This window comes from Myotis yumanensis, unplaced genomic scaffold, assembly GCF_028538775.1.
Source record: "Myotis yumanensis isolate MYYU_CA2020_CCGP unplaced genomic scaffold, mMyoYum1.0.hap1 SCAF_8, whole genome shotgun sequence".
NCBI lineage: Eukaryota > Metazoa > Chordata > Mammalia > Chiroptera > Vespertilionidae > Myotis > Myotis yumanensis.
The window spans coordinates 39,924,762-39,941,980 of record NW_027223759.1 but is presented as its reverse complement, the minus strand read 5'-3'; the positions used below and the strand labels follow the sequence as shown (position 1 = coordinate 39,941,980).

General features: G+C 40.6%; 1 protein-coding gene and 1 pseudogene across 1 annotated transcript in view; one reads left to right on the top strand and one right to left on the bottom strand.

Moving 5' to 3' along the window:
• The window catches only part of TTN (titin), a 277,029-nt gene that overhangs the window by 191,675 nt on the left and 68,135 nt on the right, over positions 1–17,219 (bottom strand). The window contains exons 46-67 of the mRNA XM_070422663.1: positions 12,446–15,067; positions 11,389–11,667; positions 8,666–9,229; positions 7,856–8,137; positions 7,477–7,755; positions 6,753–7,031; positions 6,376–6,654; positions 5,972–6,259; positions 5,581–5,859; positions 5,207–5,488; positions 4,833–5,111; positions 4,447–4,725; positions 4,067–4,345; positions 3,648–3,935; positions 3,245–3,523; positions 2,808–3,089; positions 2,429–2,707; positions 2,033–2,311; positions 1,642–1,920; positions 1,252–1,539; positions 727–1,005; positions 222–503 (exon numbers count right to left, since the gene is read on the bottom strand). Of these exons, the coding sequence (XP_070278764.1) occupies positions 222–503; positions 727–1,005; positions 1,252–1,539; positions 1,642–1,920; positions 2,033–2,311; positions 2,429–2,707; positions 2,808–3,089; positions 3,245–3,523; positions 3,648–3,935; positions 4,067–4,345; positions 4,447–4,725; positions 4,833–5,111; positions 5,207–5,488; positions 5,581–5,859; positions 5,972–6,259; positions 6,376–6,654; positions 6,753–7,031; positions 7,477–7,755; positions 7,856–8,137; positions 8,666–9,229; positions 11,389–11,667; positions 12,446–15,067 (8,805 nt within the window). The remainder of the gene's footprint in view (positions 1–221; positions 504–726; positions 1,006–1,251; positions 1,540–1,641; positions 1,921–2,032; positions 2,312–2,428; positions 2,708–2,807; positions 3,090–3,244; positions 3,524–3,647; positions 3,936–4,066; positions 4,346–4,446; positions 4,726–4,832; positions 5,112–5,206; positions 5,489–5,580; positions 5,860–5,971; positions 6,260–6,375; positions 6,655–6,752; positions 7,032–7,476; positions 7,756–7,855; positions 8,138–8,665; positions 9,230–11,388; positions 11,668–12,445; positions 15,068–17,219) is intronic.
• LOC139015628 (cysteine and glycine-rich protein 2 pseudogene) lies at positions 15,948–16,398 on the top strand (annotated as a pseudogene).

Sequence of the window (17,219 nt, the reverse complement as noted above, 5' to 3'; positions counted from 1 at the left end):
ATTATGGCATTGAAATAACCAAAAAAATCTCAGAATGATTGGCTGCATGTAAGTAAATCTTAAGAAGAAATAACATTTAAAAAGGGAAATAATACCAGTTTGGGAAAATATTCTATGAGCTCAAATGGAAGCTAAAGTGACGGTAAAGGAATAAAGAGCTATGATACCCAGGGGTGAAGAAGGTAAGTTTCAGGTAATGAACAGAAGGAAGAGATCTCTACCTTTTACTATAACCTTGGTACTGCAGCTTGTGCTGCCAGCAGGATTCTGAGCCTCACAAATGAAATCCCCACCATCCTCAGTACCAAGATTGTTCATCTGTATGACGGCCACTGAGTCAATGAAAGTCATCCTGTATTTATCACTGGCGGGGAGTTCATGTTCATTTCTGTACCACACAACTCTGATTTCTGGGGATCCAGTGATCTTGCATTCAAGTCGCGCTGAGTCACCTGCTTTCACTATTTTGGATGCTTCTAATTTTTTTACAAACTTGGGTGGTTCTAGAGAGTGAAAGAAAGAGGAGATTATGAGGGAACAGATACAAATAACAAGAGTTCAATCAGGTAGTATGTTGAAAAGAGCAAAACACATGACCAATGCCTGGCAGATACAGTGTACTGTGTTAGAAAGAAGGGTACTCTCTTGAATGGGTAGATGCACTGTGACAGATCACAGAAAGGACCACAGGTTAGACAGAAACATAAAACAATCAAACCTGCACACCTGTCACAAGCAACATTGTAGTACAAGAGTCGCTACCAACATCATTGGTAACTTGGCAAGTATATTGTCCTGTCTTGGAAGCATCCACTGAGTAGAGATTTAAGAAGCTAGTTGACCCTTCTAAGCCAATGAAGCATTTAGGTCCAGGGGCAAGTTCCACATCATCCTTAAACCACTTTATTTTGAATGGTGGTGTTCCTTTTAGAACTGCTTTAAATTCCACTGCAGAATCAGGTATGGCTTGTTGTCGCCCAGGTTTCACTAGGAAGCTTGGTGGTTCTACAGGTTATTAAGAGAAACATATTAAATTAAACCCTTTTAGTTCAATTATTTTGACAGTTTTATGGACATATAAGAAAACCTTATTGAAAAGAGGTAATGACTGAATATTTCTTGAGCTCAATACATACATATCTAAAGAAACAGAATTATTGAGACTCTTAGCTCTAAAGGACACAAGGTAAGAGTGATACACTTTAAAAGCAATTACAAAGAAGAATCAAGAAGAGGTAAAGAAATCCCAACCTTTCACAGTTAAGATGCCACTGCATGCATCATCCCCTGCGACATTTGAGACCTTGCACGTGTAATTCGCAGTGTCTTCTAATTCCAGGTTGTAAACTTCCAGGGCCACGGTGTTCTCGTGACAGACAAGTCTGTATTTTGCACTTGTAGATATTTCTTTTCCATCCTTAAACCACTGAGCACTAATGGGAAGTGAGCCAGAAACCTTGCACTCCATATGAATAGAAGAGCCCAGAACTTTATCCATTTTGGTTAATTTTTTGGTGAATGATGGAGGGATATTTTGATCTGTCCAATGCAAACAGCAAAACACATTCATTAATATGTTGCCAGTTGTTTACAAAGGACATAATATAAATAACAGAAGCCGGCTGGGGCCAAGGTACCAACCTAGCACATTCAGGTAGGCATCACAGCTACTGCTTCCAAAGTCATTTTCCACCTTGAAAGTATACTGACCACTGTCTTGCTTCATTACCGACTGAATCCTAAAACTGGCCACGTTATTTTCAAAACTCATCGTAAAATATCTACTGGGCACAATTTGCTTCCCATCTTTAAGCCATTTCACTTTGAGTTCTGGTGTTCCAGCCACAACACACTCCAAGGTCACTGGGTCTTTCTCAGTGACATCAACGGATTTAGCCTTCTCTAGGATTTGAGCAGGCTCTGTAGCAAGAATTAAAATGTAGATGAGTTGCACTGACAATTCCACCAGAGATAGGGCATGATTATGAAAGGGTCTCCACAGACTAACTCCCAAAGGGAATAGCTTACAAACCTTGTACTAAAAGGAAAGCATAACACCTCTCAACTCCTGACTCGTTCTTGGCTTGACACGTGTACCTCCCGCTGTGCCCGTTATCCACAGCTCTGATCTGAAGCGTGGCCACGTTATTCACAAAGGAAATATGAACGTTATCATCTTCGTCAAGGATCTGATCATCCTTCAGCCAGGTTATGGAAATGGGAGGAGAGCCTGCCACGGTGCTCTGAAAAGTGGCAGAACTTTTCAAAACAGTAGTGATGTTTTCTATCTTCTTCGTGAATGATGGTGGTTCTGTGATTAGACAGTGCGAAAAGAAGAGGCATATTTGAACTCCTACTCATCATCATAAAATTAAAGAGCACTGCAGAATTTTTCTTGGGCAGCCTGCTTCTTGTGAGTGTAACTGACCTTTGAGGGAGACTCTAGCATTGCCAGAGCAGCTGCCGCCTTCATTGGACACAATGCACTGGTATTCCCCAGTGTCTGAGGGGTCGCACTTGGTTATGTGCAGATTAAATACCGACACTCTGTCAGTCAGGGTATACTTTTTACTGCTTCGAATTTCCTTATTATTCTTCAGCCATGTGACTTCAAACGGAGGTGTTCCCATAACTTCACACTCCAGCTCCACGTCACTATCTTTCACTACTTCCACGGGCCTCAACTCCCTGATAAAGGTGGGAGGTTCTAAAAGTTCAAAAGGAAGACAGAGACTAGCTTACTCAAGGGAAGACCCACAGCCTGGCCAGCAGCACAGCCAACATGGAAAACAGAGCCAGTAACGAACCTTTCACTTTTAATTCGATGCTGCAGCTTGCTGTGCCCGCATCGTTACGAGCCTCACAGACATAGGTCCCACTATTTTCTACCCTGGCACCGGAAATGTGGAAAGTGGCCAAACCATCGATGAAGGAAATGCCATATCTCTCAATGGCTGTTATTTCATTCCCGTCCAGATACCAAGAAACTCTGATTTCAGGAGTGCCTGTTATTTGGCATTCAAATGTTGTAGACTGTCCATTCCTCAGTGCTAATACTGGGCTGGGCTTCTTAATGAATTGAGGAGGTTCTAAAGACGGGGGTCGGAAGGAAAGTGTGATGTTGAACATTTTTAAAAACAAAGGCCAATACACAAAATTGATCTCTAAAGCCTCTACCCCCCCCAACGCCCCCGCACAAGAAAATCTAGACAAGCAAGAAAGTGAGAAGATGGAGAGACCAGACCTTTTACAAAGAGAGTGGCTTTACTGGTTGCTATGCCAACATCATTGCTTAGTTGACAAATGTAGGTCCCAGAGTGAGCGGCTTTGGCTGAAAAGAGCTCTAGCACGGTGGAGGTGTCATCTTTCCAGACCGAGCGAGCTGCTCCCGAGTGCAGCTCTTTATTATCTTTAAACCACTTAATTGTCATGGGCGCAGTGCCACCCACAAGAGCCTTTAACTGAACCCTTGTGTTGGGATTGACATCTTGCGACTGTGGTTCTTCCACAAAGTAAGGGGGTTCTGAGGTGAAAGAAAGAGAAGCAAAAGAAGAAAGGAATATTTGTTTTAGAGCAGGGCAATACAGGTGAGAATCGAGAGATGAGACAGCAATAAGTTCCTGAAAGGTGGAGATAAAGTTGCCGACCTTTGACTGTCAGATGGCCGCTGCACTGGTTGTGTCCTGCCTTGTTGGTGGCAGAACAAGTGTATGTCCCAGTATCGGTACTTTCCAGATGCCTGATTTCCAAGAAGGCAGTATTGTCATGAAAAGAGAATTTGTATTTTTCACTAGCTGAAATTTCCTGGTCATCTTTGAACCACTGGATACTTATGGGATGTGACCCAGACACTATACATTCTAAGTCAATAAAAGACCCTTTAATGCTGTCCATTTTCTTCAGCTTTTTGGTGAATGAGGGAGGTATGATAAGATCTATGTAATAAAAAAGCAAAACCAAAAAAAATTGTTAGGTCAATCCACCAATTTATATCTTCTCTAAAAATTGTAAGAGTTGAAGGAGCATAGAAATGCCCAGTTCCTCCCCATAAAAAAGCAATACCAACCTAACACATTAATTCGAGCCTTGCAGCTGCTTCTCCCAACATCATTTTGAACCTCAAAAGTATATTCTCCGCTATCTGTCTTTTCTGTAGAAATAATCTTCAGTATAGAGACTGTGTCAGTGACACTGATTTTATATTTTTGGCCCAGGGTCAGTTCTTGGCCGTCTTTAAACCATTTGGCTGTAATCTCCTTAGTCCCTGAAAATTTAACCTGCAAAGTGGCTGGGTCTCCTTGGGTGACATCTATAGACACAGCCTCCTCGGTGATTGTTGCAGGTTCTGTAGAAAACAAAGAGATAGGTGTGGGCTGTGAATCGCTCTGCTGAAAGGCGCATATCTGCACTTTTTCCTAAAACCCATGGTTGACTCTCTGAACCAACCTTTTACTGAGAGTAACGCAGAACATCTTTGTATGCCTGCATCATTTTTGGCCTGACAGACATATTTCCCATCATGCTTGACTTCGATGCCACTGAGGTACAGGCTGGCCACATTGTTCTCAAAGGTCATTCTTATATTATTGTCTTCGGTGATTTCATCGTTGTCTTTTAACCAAGTCACTGCGATTGGCAGGGAGCCTTTCAGCGTGGCCTGGAAGGCAGCGGTGCCTCCTCGAAGGGAGCTGGTGCTCTCGATCTTCTTTACAAAGGTTGGTGGCTCTAATAGAAGAATGAAGCCTCAATCAATACTAGGTCTATAGAAAAACTGGCTTAAAAATGAGTTGACTCTGCAGAAGAGCTAATCTGTCATTTGAACCAACACTAACCTCTGAGCGTCACCCTGGCACTGCAGGTGCTGCTGCCCACATCATTGCTCGCCCGACACTGGTATTCACCAGCATCCGCAGCTACAAACTTGAGGATCTGCAGGCTAACCATTTGATCCTGAAGAAAGGTTTTATACTTTCTACCACTCCGCAGAGTTGTGTTATCTTTGAACCAAGTGATCTCAAAGGGAGGGGTGCCTGCCACCTCGGCCAGCAACATGACATCATACTCCTTCAACACTTCAACTGGCTTAAATTCTTTGGTAAAGTAAGGTGGCTCTATAGTGGGAAAGGAATTACTTTGAGTTAGTGGCGGAGGAATCTGTGCAATGGACCACAATTTTGGTAACATAAAGGTCAAGGTGAACACAAACCTTTGACTATTAAAATGCTACCACAGTGGTCATTGCCAGCCTCATTTTGAGCCTCACACATATATTCACCGCTGTCTTCGACGGCAACATCTGTAAGTCTTAGAACTGCAGTGGACTCCGCAAAAGACATTTTGTGTCTGCTGCTGTCCTTAATTTCTCTATCGTTTACAAACCATGTTATTTTGATCGGAGGGGTACCAGTGACTTTGCAGACTAGCTGGGTGGCGTCTCCTTTCTTTAAGAGCTGTGATGGCTCTAATTTTTCAACAAATGTGGCAGGTTCTACGGAAGGAAAGAAGTTATTAAGAAACGTGAGAAAGAGGTAGCAACTTATAACAATGGCAGCACAAAGATGTCCAGAAAACACTGCAAACCTTTTACAAATAAGTTTGCACTGCATTCCACGCCTCCGGCGACGTTGCTGACTTTACAGGTGTATGTGCCTGAATCGGAGGTTTTTACTGAATAGAGCTCCAGGGAACTTTCTAAAGCTTCTTTGGTAATATAGCAGCTTCCACCGGAAACCAGCTCTTTGTCACCCTTAAACCATCTGATGGTGAGAGGAACAGACCCTTGGAAGGTGCTCTTCAGGCAGACTGCCGAGCCGGGCAGAACATCCTTGGATGCGGGTTTAGTTACAAAACTGGGTGGTTCTAAAGAAGGGGTATAAGAAAGAATTTCAAAGAGTTAAGAGGCGCGATCTAAGGGAGATGTCTTAATCTGAACATCGTCTATAGTAAGAATGAAACGCAGTCTCCATCCAACCTTGCACAATCAGGGCTCCGCTGCTGTCCTTGCTTCCCACGGAATTCGTGGCTCGACAGGTGAAATTCCCTGCGTCATTCATGTCTATTCTGCTTATCTCCAAAGAGGCGGTGCCTTCCACAAACGCTATTCTGTATCTGTCAGAAGAAGCTACTTCTTTCCCATCCTTAAACCAGGACACCCTCATGGGGAGGGAGCCAGCGATTTTGCAGTCCAGCCTGCAGGTACCGCTAACAACACTATCCACGTTGCGTAGGGGTTTGGTAAAAAACGGCGCAATGTCTCGATCTGTTCATGGTACAAGAAGGGAAGAAAGGTCATGTGGAAAAGTGTTGGTTATTTTATTTTTGGTCATTTGTTGGTTTTCAAAGGGATACGAGGCACAGGTTTCTAGAGATACTAACCTAGGACGGTGAACGTCGTCTCACAGGAGCTGCTGCCCACCTCGTTAGAAATTTCAAACGTGTATTGGCCACTATCGTGCAGCTCAGCTGAATAAAACTTGAGTTGGGCAACATTGTTTTTAAAACTTATTCGATACTTTTTACTGGCCACCAAAGGTCTCCCGTCTTTGTACCATTTGGGCTTGAGTTCTGGGGTGCCTGTGACCGTATACTCCAGCGTGGCTGGGTCTCCTGCTGTCACCTGGATCAGTTCTGCTCGCTCAACAATTTTGGCAGGTTCTACAAGGGCATTAAATAGTTAACATTCCATGATGTGTGTGAGGGTTTTATTTTTAAGTGGAAATAGTGATTCAAAGTTAAAATGTTCCTACACGAACCTTTAACTATTAATTCCCCAACAGATGTTTGGCTTCCGGCTTCATTCTCAGCCAGGCATGTGTATTTGCCACCCAGACTAATCTGAACATCAGGGATTATCAAGACCGCGACACCTTTGGAAAAGCTCATTTTGATTTTCCCATCTTCTTTGATGATCTCTTGTCCTTTCATCCATGAGACAGAAATGGGTTCTGACCCTCTCACAGCAGCTTGTAAGGTAACAGTTTGTCCTGCTAGTGCGGTAAAGTCATCTACTTTCTTTACAAAGGTTGGTGGTTCTAGTCAAAGAAAGAGAGTATATACAAAACGTATCATTCCCAAACACTTTCCACCGCATATATATTTAAATGTTTTATCTAGATTACAGTTATCTTGTCCAATATGCTATCCCGTACAGTTGGCTAATTAGAAGAAGAAATAAAATTTAAGAAGAATTACAATTTTATCCAAGAGAAAGAAGCATAGAAGATAGATGGTTATCAGTCAACAAAATAGCCTTTGATGTAATTCACTTTAGTTATCAGAGATTAAATATTTACACCCATCTCCGGATTAACACTGGATGAAGGTCACTGATTTTGTCTCCAAGGTCCCAGGTCAAACCAAAGGCAAAACGTATTATGAAAGGTTAAGAGAAGATGGGAAACCACCAGTTTTCTTTCCACGGTTAAGAAGGCTATTTGGACAATTTTTTAAAGAGGCATCAGTTTTTCAAACACTGACCTTTCAGTAAGTGTGTTGCGCTGCAGCCACACTTGCCGACTTCATTAGCAACAACACATTCATATTCACCAACGTCCGCACTATTAAAAGAAAAGATCTCCAGAGACACAAGAGACTTCTGAGAAAACAACCTGTACTTTTTACTACTTCGAATTTGCTTCTTGTCTTTGAACCAGCTAATTTCAAATGGTCCCGTGCCCGAGATTTCACACTGAAGGAGGGCATTTGTTCCTCTCACTATATCTGCAGGCTCAAGAGTTTTGATGAAAGAAGGAGGTTCTACAAAAGCACGAAAGCATTGTGTAAGTCATGTGTCACCCGAAATTACAAAGAAAATTTTTTCTCAGAAAAGCAATGGACTGTAACTGAGCACACAAACCTTTGATAACTATTTCAGCACTGCAGCTGTCACTACCAACATCATTCACTGCTTCGCATGAGTAACTCCCACTGTCTTCAACTTTTACATCGGTAAGATTGAGTACAGCCTCCGAATTGACAAAAGACATTCGGATTGTGTTACTCTCATTAAGTTCTTTGTTATTTTTAAACCAAGTGACCTGGATCACAGGGGAGCCTTTCAGCTTGCAGTGGAGGCGTGCTGATTCACCGGGGAGCATTAAGTAAGAGGGGTCCACCTTCTTCACAAAGGATGGTGGCTCTACGTGAAGTTAACAAGAAGAGAAAAAGGAAATGATGTCTGCAGCATGAATTCCACAAAAGATAAGTAGACGTATACAACAAAAACACAACAAACACAAAACATCTGCGTGAAATGTTTGAAAAGGGTGTGGTGCTTACAATACCTTTCCATGTTTCCATGATTCGAAAACAAATTTCCAGTCTCTTGATTAAAAACACACACACACACACACACACAAACAAACCAACCCAAGCCAACTCTACTTACACAAAGAGCAATTTCATAAAAGATTAGTTAAAGATTTCCTAGACACTTGAAGTTCTTAGAAGAAATTTTAAGCAAGTGTTGTTAATGGCAGATAGTTTGAAAAATAAGTGAATTCTGAAGAAGATAGAAAAAATAAAATCAAACAATGCCAGGACATCCCCAAACCAAAAGGTTTGTTTGGATGAAATCATTTCAGTAACGCAATGTACTGAAATGTTTGTCAACAGTTTTTCATCCTTTCAGGGAAGGATGAAAAAATACCATCCACACATTTCTTACCTCTGATGGTTACTGTCGCAGAAGAGGAGCTGCTCCCAGCCTCATTCGAGGCTGTGCAAACATAGGTTCCTGAATCTTTTAGTTTGGCAAGAGGGATCTCAAGGGATGCTATTTTATCTTCAAAATAGATCTTATAATCTTTCCCAGCTGGGAGTTTTTGCCCATCTTTATTCCATGTCACTGTGACTTTTCTGTCTTCATCTACTTGGCATTCAAGGTGGATCTTCTTATTGATAGCTGATTGCACAGGCTCTAACTCTTTAATGATATGTGGTTTGTCAATTATGATTAACTCCGCTTGGCAGATGTCGGCTCCAAACTTGTTAGAAGCCATACAAGAGTAAACGCCTCTATCTTGAACTGTAAGGTTTGAGAGTTCTAAAATATGCTTGTTTTCTGCATCTGAAATCTTGCGGTTAGGGGAAGGTGGCAGAGCAACACCATCTTTCTGCCAAATGGTTTCAATCACGGGAGTCCCTGTCACTGTGCAGAGGAACTTGGCTGTCTTACCCACAAAGGTTGTAACAGACTTAGGTCTGGAGAAAAAGGTTGGTGGATATGCCTCTGCAAAAAAAATGTTTTCAACATTATATTTGGTCCCCACCAAAGCTCTTGCTATAATTACATATTCCAAGTAAAAAAAAAAAAAATGAGTTATATCTTTAGATAAACATGAGACATTATTTAAAATAAGGTACACATTGAGACAGCATGGAGGGACCTGGAGAGTATTATGCTAAACAAAATAAGCCAGTCAGAGAGAGACAAGTGTCACATGATTTCACTTATATATGGAATCTAATGAACAAAACAAACTGACAAACAAAATAGATCCAGATATATGGAAGCATGGAACAGACTGACGGATATCAGAGAGAGGGGTGGGGGTGGGGATGGGGAGAGGAGATTAACCAAAGAACTTATATGCATATATGCATAACCCATGGACACAGACAATAGTGCAGTGGAGGCCTGGGGTGAGGGGGGCATTGAGGGAGGAGAGGATTCAAGGGGGGAAAAAGGGGACATCTATAAGACTTTCAACAATAGAGACAAATTAAAATAAAATAAAATAAGGTAGTGTATTAATAAAATAAAAAGATTTGTCAAAGAAAAGGAATAAGAGTATTCTTTATAGAGGAGCAAGATAGCATTTTAAATGTCTCTATCAAAGGAAAGAACAAATGTTCCTTTATTTATCAACATTAACTTACTATTGCTAAAGATTTGTCCATTTTAGGAGTTGATTAATTGTTTGAATTATTTGATAAGCAATTCAGCTGATACTTTAATGCTGGCTAATTAGAAGACTGTATGAGGAAGATAAAAACCGAACTTGACTTTTCTGAATAGTAGAGATATTCAGTGGTAAAAAGCTTGGTAGTTTTGTAAGTCTCTCTAACCCTCATGTCAACCACCAGTAAATCCTTAAATGACGCAACTTTGAAAGCAACCCCTAAGGCATTTCAAACTTGCAAAAATATTCATAGCTGTAATTCTCCTTTCCAGCCTGAATTTTGAAGCAAGTTTTTAGGAACCTCCCTTTCCAATACTTAGAAATCATCCTCCTTTCTCTCTTCTCATATTTGAAGCTTGAGTACTAGTCCCATTACTGAATTGGCTTAATTTGGGTAAAGAAATTTCCAAAAGTGTCATTACAATTAAAGCCATGTACATGGTCACATGGAGATTCTTTGATTGCAAAGTGAAAACCACTGGTTGGGTTGCCATCGGCCTGAGGTTCAGATTTTCTGATATGTAAAGAGGTTGTAGAAGAATGGAAGTTACAAGGAACTCTGACTTTTTCAAGTCAAACAGATGCGCTGCTTTTGCCTTCCCCCTTCATGTTCTCATTGAAAAAGAAGACCAAGGGATAGTCCACAGTCCTGCCCTGACATTAGTGCATGGCTTCTCTTAACAACATGACCCTAAATCATAGTTCATACTTTGCCTTGAAGGGGTCGGGGGAGAGAAAGATAGAAAGAGAGAGAGAAGGAAAGAGCTACTGATTTTTTTCCAATGAGGGAATTCAAACACTTGATGAGTGTTAAGTACTCTAATGTCATCCTGTGTGTCAATTAAGATATTGGAAACAGAATATTTGTGTAGTTGCTCTTATTTTTAAATAAAAAAGAAAGCCTAGGGTGAGAATCCTAGTTTATAGTCCTGTGCTAGTTCCCCGTCTCACATTAGAATTTGTTTCACTTTAGTCTTATGCTCTGGCTTTTCTTAGTTTGTAATTCTGTTCTTAAGTAATTAACTGGCTCCAAATTATTAAATATACTGGGATATCATATATATATTTTTTAGTGGCACCAAAAATTTTGGTGGTCCTGAAATTTTTATATTAAGGGCCAAGCCATTTGTAGTTATTCAAGATACTAGTATATCCACCAAGATGGTCCTTAAAAAAGAGAAAGAGATAAAAACAAAACAAAATCTCTCAAAACCAATTTTCAGGAGCCACTGCTCATTTGATTCCTTAATATTTTCCTCGAAATAATAAATTATTTTTATTTAGCTATTGTTAGAACCATGACTAAATAATGATTTCTTGTCCCGCACAGGTTCTACGGCACCTCACCACCATGTTACCATGTTACCATCTTGGCTATTGGTCTCTCCAGTTGGTAGAACACACACTTCCGGCACCTGGATGAAAAGCAAATCAGGCAACAATATGAAATGAGAGGACAACATCGGATTCAATGTTTGGCATTTACCTGTCACAGTGAGTGTGGCTGTACAGCTGACACTGCCATACTCATTAGAGGCTTTGCAGGTGTACTCGCCGCAGTCCACAACCTGGGTTCTCAGAATTTCCAGGCTGGAGACATAATTTGAAGATCGAATCGAACACTTGTCACTCTCGTAAATTTCTCGGCCAGCTTTAAACCACTGGAATCGGACATTCGGGGCACTCTGGATCTCACAGGTGAACTTGGCGAGGTGGCCCAGAGCTACTTCAAGGGGCTCGATTCTCCTCTTGATCACGGGGGCAGCTGCAAAGGGAAGCAGAGTCCATTAGCAGGCCTCCTTATCAGGCAGACCGCATTTTTCTTTTCCTTCTAACTTTTGTTTCTGTTAATGAAGTAAAACAGTTGAAATTGGTGAGACGGATTGCAGCAGTACGACAAGTGACTGGAAAATGAGAAAGGTCACTGAAGGCAGAAGAAGACAGTAAGCAGCTTTCAACATAGTCAATCATTACTTTCCAGTGAATTGTGAAAAAATTATTTAAATGTGATGCTACTGGCTTACATGCATAACATGACATATTCTTTAAATATACCATGCTGACTAGAAACACTGAGAATAATGTGAAAAACCGTGATCTACTACATAAAGTAATAAGTGAAACAACAGCAAAAATGAAATAGAAATAAGAAACTTAAACAGACAATTAATCATGGTTATTTTGAATTTGGGGAGGAGGCTGGCCATTTTAGAGTGTCTAGGCATTCACTGACAGCTTTATGTCACATTATTAGTCTTTTCATATAAAAAAGAAACTTAAAAGCATATGTGTTGGTATTATGAAACATATAAAAGCATGTCTTATTTTAAAAATGAATAATGGTGTAGATACAGCATTAGCCAGTAAGGCAGCAAGGAAAAGGATAGGAGTGAATAACCATGATTATGTCTGTGACTTCAATCTTACTTTAACTCGACTACATTCTGGCAGTGGCAGATAAGTGAAAATTTGGTGATGAAACCTAAATCATTACAATCCAGTGAATGTTAGAGCTTGATCTACTTAATCCTTAAAAATCCAACCTCTTTTGACTACAGTGAGTTTTGCCGAAGTTGCTGTTTTTCCATGGTCATTCAAGGCCTCACAGGTATACTCTCCTTGATGCTCTTCTGTATTTACTTTGTCGATTTCTAGCATATATGTATTTTGATCTTGGAAACACTTGAACTTTTCATCTGAAGACACCAGTCTACCCTCAAAATACCAATTCACCTCTTTGGCATTTGTTATGGATGACGTGAGCTTAACAAGGTCACCTTCCTCAGCAACAGTGTCCACCAAGGGTGTATGTATAACAGGACCACCCCCTGCTTCCTGTATGTCTACTAGCCCAGCCTTCTCTAAACCACTCTCAGAGGACTTGTCTTGCTCCTCGGGTGGTTTTGGTATCTCATCCTGTTTTTCGTCAGTGAGAGTCGCATCCACAACGTTGACCTGACTTTCCACTTTAAAATAACTGACCTCTTCTGTTGGGACAAAATATTTAGATTCAATTTCTGGTTCAGTGATTGCTTCAATCTTCTGTGAATCTGAAAAAGAATCTATTTCTCCCGGCAAGCTTGTTTGGGCTCCTTCCTGAAGCCTGGGGTCCTCGGCTGTTAAGACGTTTATTTCCTCACATATAATAGCACACAGAGCATCCTTAAATTCAGTTTTCAAGTTAGCCATTTGAGGATCAATGCCTTCAATTGCGATGGTTACTTCTTCTGTTAGAGACTTCACTGTGGTAATAAGGTAGGTGCACATAATGCGTTTGGGCTCTTGGGTGAAGGTTATGGCCTTGACCTCCACCTTCTCAATGTTTCTCAACCACTCAGAGAAAAGACTCGTTTGCTCACTGGCCACTGCTGCTTGCAAAGCCCTGCGGATCTGCATTTTCAGGTTTAATCTTTGCTCTTCTGGAATACCAGAAAGCAAACTTTCCTTGGCGAGAATGTCACGGCCCTGCACTTCCTGCACGCCCTTTATTGCCACCGGCTCTTTCTTATACTCGATGGTTTGGTCAGGGGGCATTGTCAAGTGGTCAGAAAGCTCTTCCTTGAGCAGTACCTGCTTTTCCTCACATGCTAGTGGGAAACTTAAGGATTTGCTCTCCTCAGTCCTGGCCACAAAATCGTGAGCTGTACTTTCTAGTTGATCTGCACTTTCCATCAAAATTACACCTTCTTCTGTGCACGTGTGTTCTGAAGGGACCTGGGGCTCTCGGTTTAACTCAGAGACCACAATGTCAGGACCCTCGAAACTTTCCATGTGTCCCTCAGCTAAGCTCTGACTCAGGATCAGAGCGCTGTGTGCCTCTTGCTTTTGAGGAGTCCCTATTTGCTCTTTGTCCACACCAGGTACTGTCTTGTCTTTTGGTAAAAGTAATTCCTCAGCCACAGAAGTTGGATATGAATGGGCTGGAGGTTCTTCTATCAATGACTGTGGATAAATCCCTTCAGGCTCAGCTAATAAAGTTCTCAGAGGCTCAGCTGTTAATGAACTAATTTCTTCTATGGAAATGGCACTTGGGAAAATTTTTTCAGTATCTGATAGAACCACCTGTGATGCAGGCATTAGAATATCTTCTTTGGGGAGGGTTTTCTGGGACTGGACAACCTGCAGGTGTGAACTGGGAGGTGGCTCCTTGGTAGGCTGAACATGGAGAGTGCCATCGAGGGGAAGAAGTCCCCTGGTGCTCTCAGGAGTCGGCATCTCCTGCTCCAACAAGACTGTGGATTGCAATTGCTCAGCTGCCATCTTCAGCTCTGAGTCAAGTGTTTCAAAGGCCGGGCCCTTTAACGACTTCTGTGGAAAATCTTGGGGAGCCACTGGGGTGGGCTTGGCTTTGCAGGGCGCATCAGTCATGTCTGTGTCTTCCAGAAGCACCAGCAGCTCTGCAGCACAGGTGGACTCACCCCACACGTTCTCTGCTTTACAGACATAGAGGCCACTATCTTCCTTCTGAGGGTCATTGACAATAAATGTCCCAGAACCATCAGAATTATGAATGATAGTGTAATAAACATTGGTGCAGAGCTGTTTGTTTTCTTTGAACCACAAAACAGTGGGTGCAGGCTCTCCAAGCACCATATACTCAAAGATGGCGGGGAGCCCCTGAACACAGTGGATTGGTTTTAATTCCTTAAGGAAGTAAGGAGGACAAGGACCTTCAAGCTTTTCCAGAGATTTCTCCACTGCTGCTTCTAGTTCAGTCTCCTTGCGTCCCTCTCCTTTGGAATTTATTTTTAGATAGGCACTACATATTGTCTGTCCATATTCATTACTGGCAATACATGTATACTCTCCCTCATCTTCAAATTTTGTGAACAGAATGATCAAGCTATGATCATTACCGTCAAAAACAAATTTGTAGTCAGTAGAAGGCTTTAACATTATTCCATTGAAGAACCACTGAATTTTAGGTTTGGGGATGCCAGTGACCGTAACAGATAATTTAGCCACATCCCCTACACTTATTTCAGCATTTGACACTTCTTTGATAAAAACCGGGACACTGCCTTCCTTTTTGGAATAGAATTTAGTTGAATGAACTGGAGGTTCAGCTAAAAGTTCAAGTGTTTCATTTCCTTTAGATAGCTGAAGGTCAGAGCTATAGGTTTGGAGTCCTTCTTCCTCAGCAGACAGAAGACCACTAGAAAACTCTGTATGGGGGAAAATGATTATTATTTTACCATCAATTTTATTTAACAACAAAAAAATGAAAGTCAAAGAATTATGTATCACTTGATGGTCTTCTTCTGCCTTATTCCTGGAATCATTAGATTATCTTGAGAATAACTTATTACAAAGCACATTTCTAAGTGTTTAACCTTAGTTTATGATATCACATTATATGATTATAAAGCATGTGCTAATGCAACTTTCAGTCACTTCATTTGTGTTAGAGTTTATAAATGTTAAAGATGTCCTTATGAATTTTTCTTTGTGCTATAATATCAATACTCAAGTTTGAAAAACTGCTGGCTAACTATTTGTACTAAAAGAATCCATAGTTATTTAAATCAATTTTTTAAAAGGTTCAGAATTATTATTTATACATAAAATTTTAATATCCAAAAATATCCTTATTATCAAATTGAAGACTGATGATTTCCAAAATAAATAATCTATATTCTAGTTATTGCTTATAAACTGAAGCCATTGTTAAAAACAAGGGGCTGCAAGGAATGTTTAATCTGAATTTATGAGAGAACAGCTGTTTACAGTTACTAGAAATGCAAGCCATCTTTTGCCCATGTAAACTGCCACAGTACTATAACAAAGCTTTGATAATAAGACCTATGTTAACTCAAGTTAGTCAAGAAAATGGGAGAATCAGAAATGAGAGAAAACCACTCCAAATTAAAATCTTGATTGGGGCTCCTGACTCCCATGCACTCCCTCCACAGGTCACCTTAGTTCCACCCTCTGTTTGTGGTCCCACCTCCCACTCAAATGGCCTTCTGGGGAGAACTGTGGAGCATGTGGAAGAGGTGCAGTGTGGTGTGAGAAGCTTTCACCTCTGTGCTTTCTGTGCTGTGCATGGTTTGCAGGAAATCTCAGATAGCACAATAGCGACAATTCAAGATGAAGAGGTCTACTGCAAATCCTCCTATTGCAAGAAGTATGGGCTCCAAAATTATGAGTAAGGCCAGGGGCTCAACATAAAGTGGGCAAGAGACTGGCTATCAAGCCAGTGAGTGCTCAGCCTCACAGGCTTGCAACAAATCCAACTACTTATACATTTGCTCAGAAATACGGAAATGCTAAGAAATGTGTCAGATGCGGGAATTTCGTTAATGCTGCTGAAAAGAGAATTGGAGCTGGAAATCCTGTCACAAAAACTGTTTTCAATGTTCCAAGTATGGAAAGAAATCAACAACTCTGAGTGATAAAGAGGGCACATCTATTGTAAAGGAGGCCATGCAAAGAACTTGGGCCCAGTGGATTTGGCTATGATCAAGGAGCAATGGTCCTTGTTCACCCTCAGTAAAGGTATAAACCAAGAACCAAGATCACACACTGAGAATCTCTACATAATCTATGTACAGACAATCTAACATTAAATACTTAATTACTGAATATTACCCTGTCCTTGGATAGGCTGGCTGACTCCTAGGTAGAGAGCACTGTATCCTTTTGCTTTACTCATACAAATTTTTAAGAACCAATTCTTTTACATTTTAAACAAAACATCAGCTTGAAAAACAACCTTGATTGTATTATATTATGCAAGAAATACCTATATAACAATTATTGAACAGAAAAACAAAACAGTGAATAACAAATACTCTTTAAACAGTATTATGGACAACAGAATGAAAGATGTATAATTGATAACAAGGAATTAGGATTCTCATTAAAGCTGTTATGTATGTACAACAGCCCCATAATAGTAGTTTTATTGCCTTACTCAAAAGCAGTTATATTATTTTATTAGTTCACTCCAATTGCATTACATGAACTAGTCTTATAACTTAATACTTTCCTCTTCTAGTGTATAAGCATTAGAAGGCAGGACTCCAGCGTCAGCTAGCTATAAAGGTATTGATAAAACTTATCTATAACATGTAGAATACATATTCAATTATTTATTATTTCAATTAGTTGCCATAAAATCATTGACTAATTTCATATACTAATGGTGACCACTTAACTTTACATTTAATCTGTAATGTATTACTCATGTCAGCTTTCCCTTTACTTGAACTGACAAAATATCTGTAAAAGGGAATGAATGTGAATATAGTTCATATACCCCTACTCACTAATATCTTAAAATATTCTCCATTACTTCTAAATATCATGTATTAA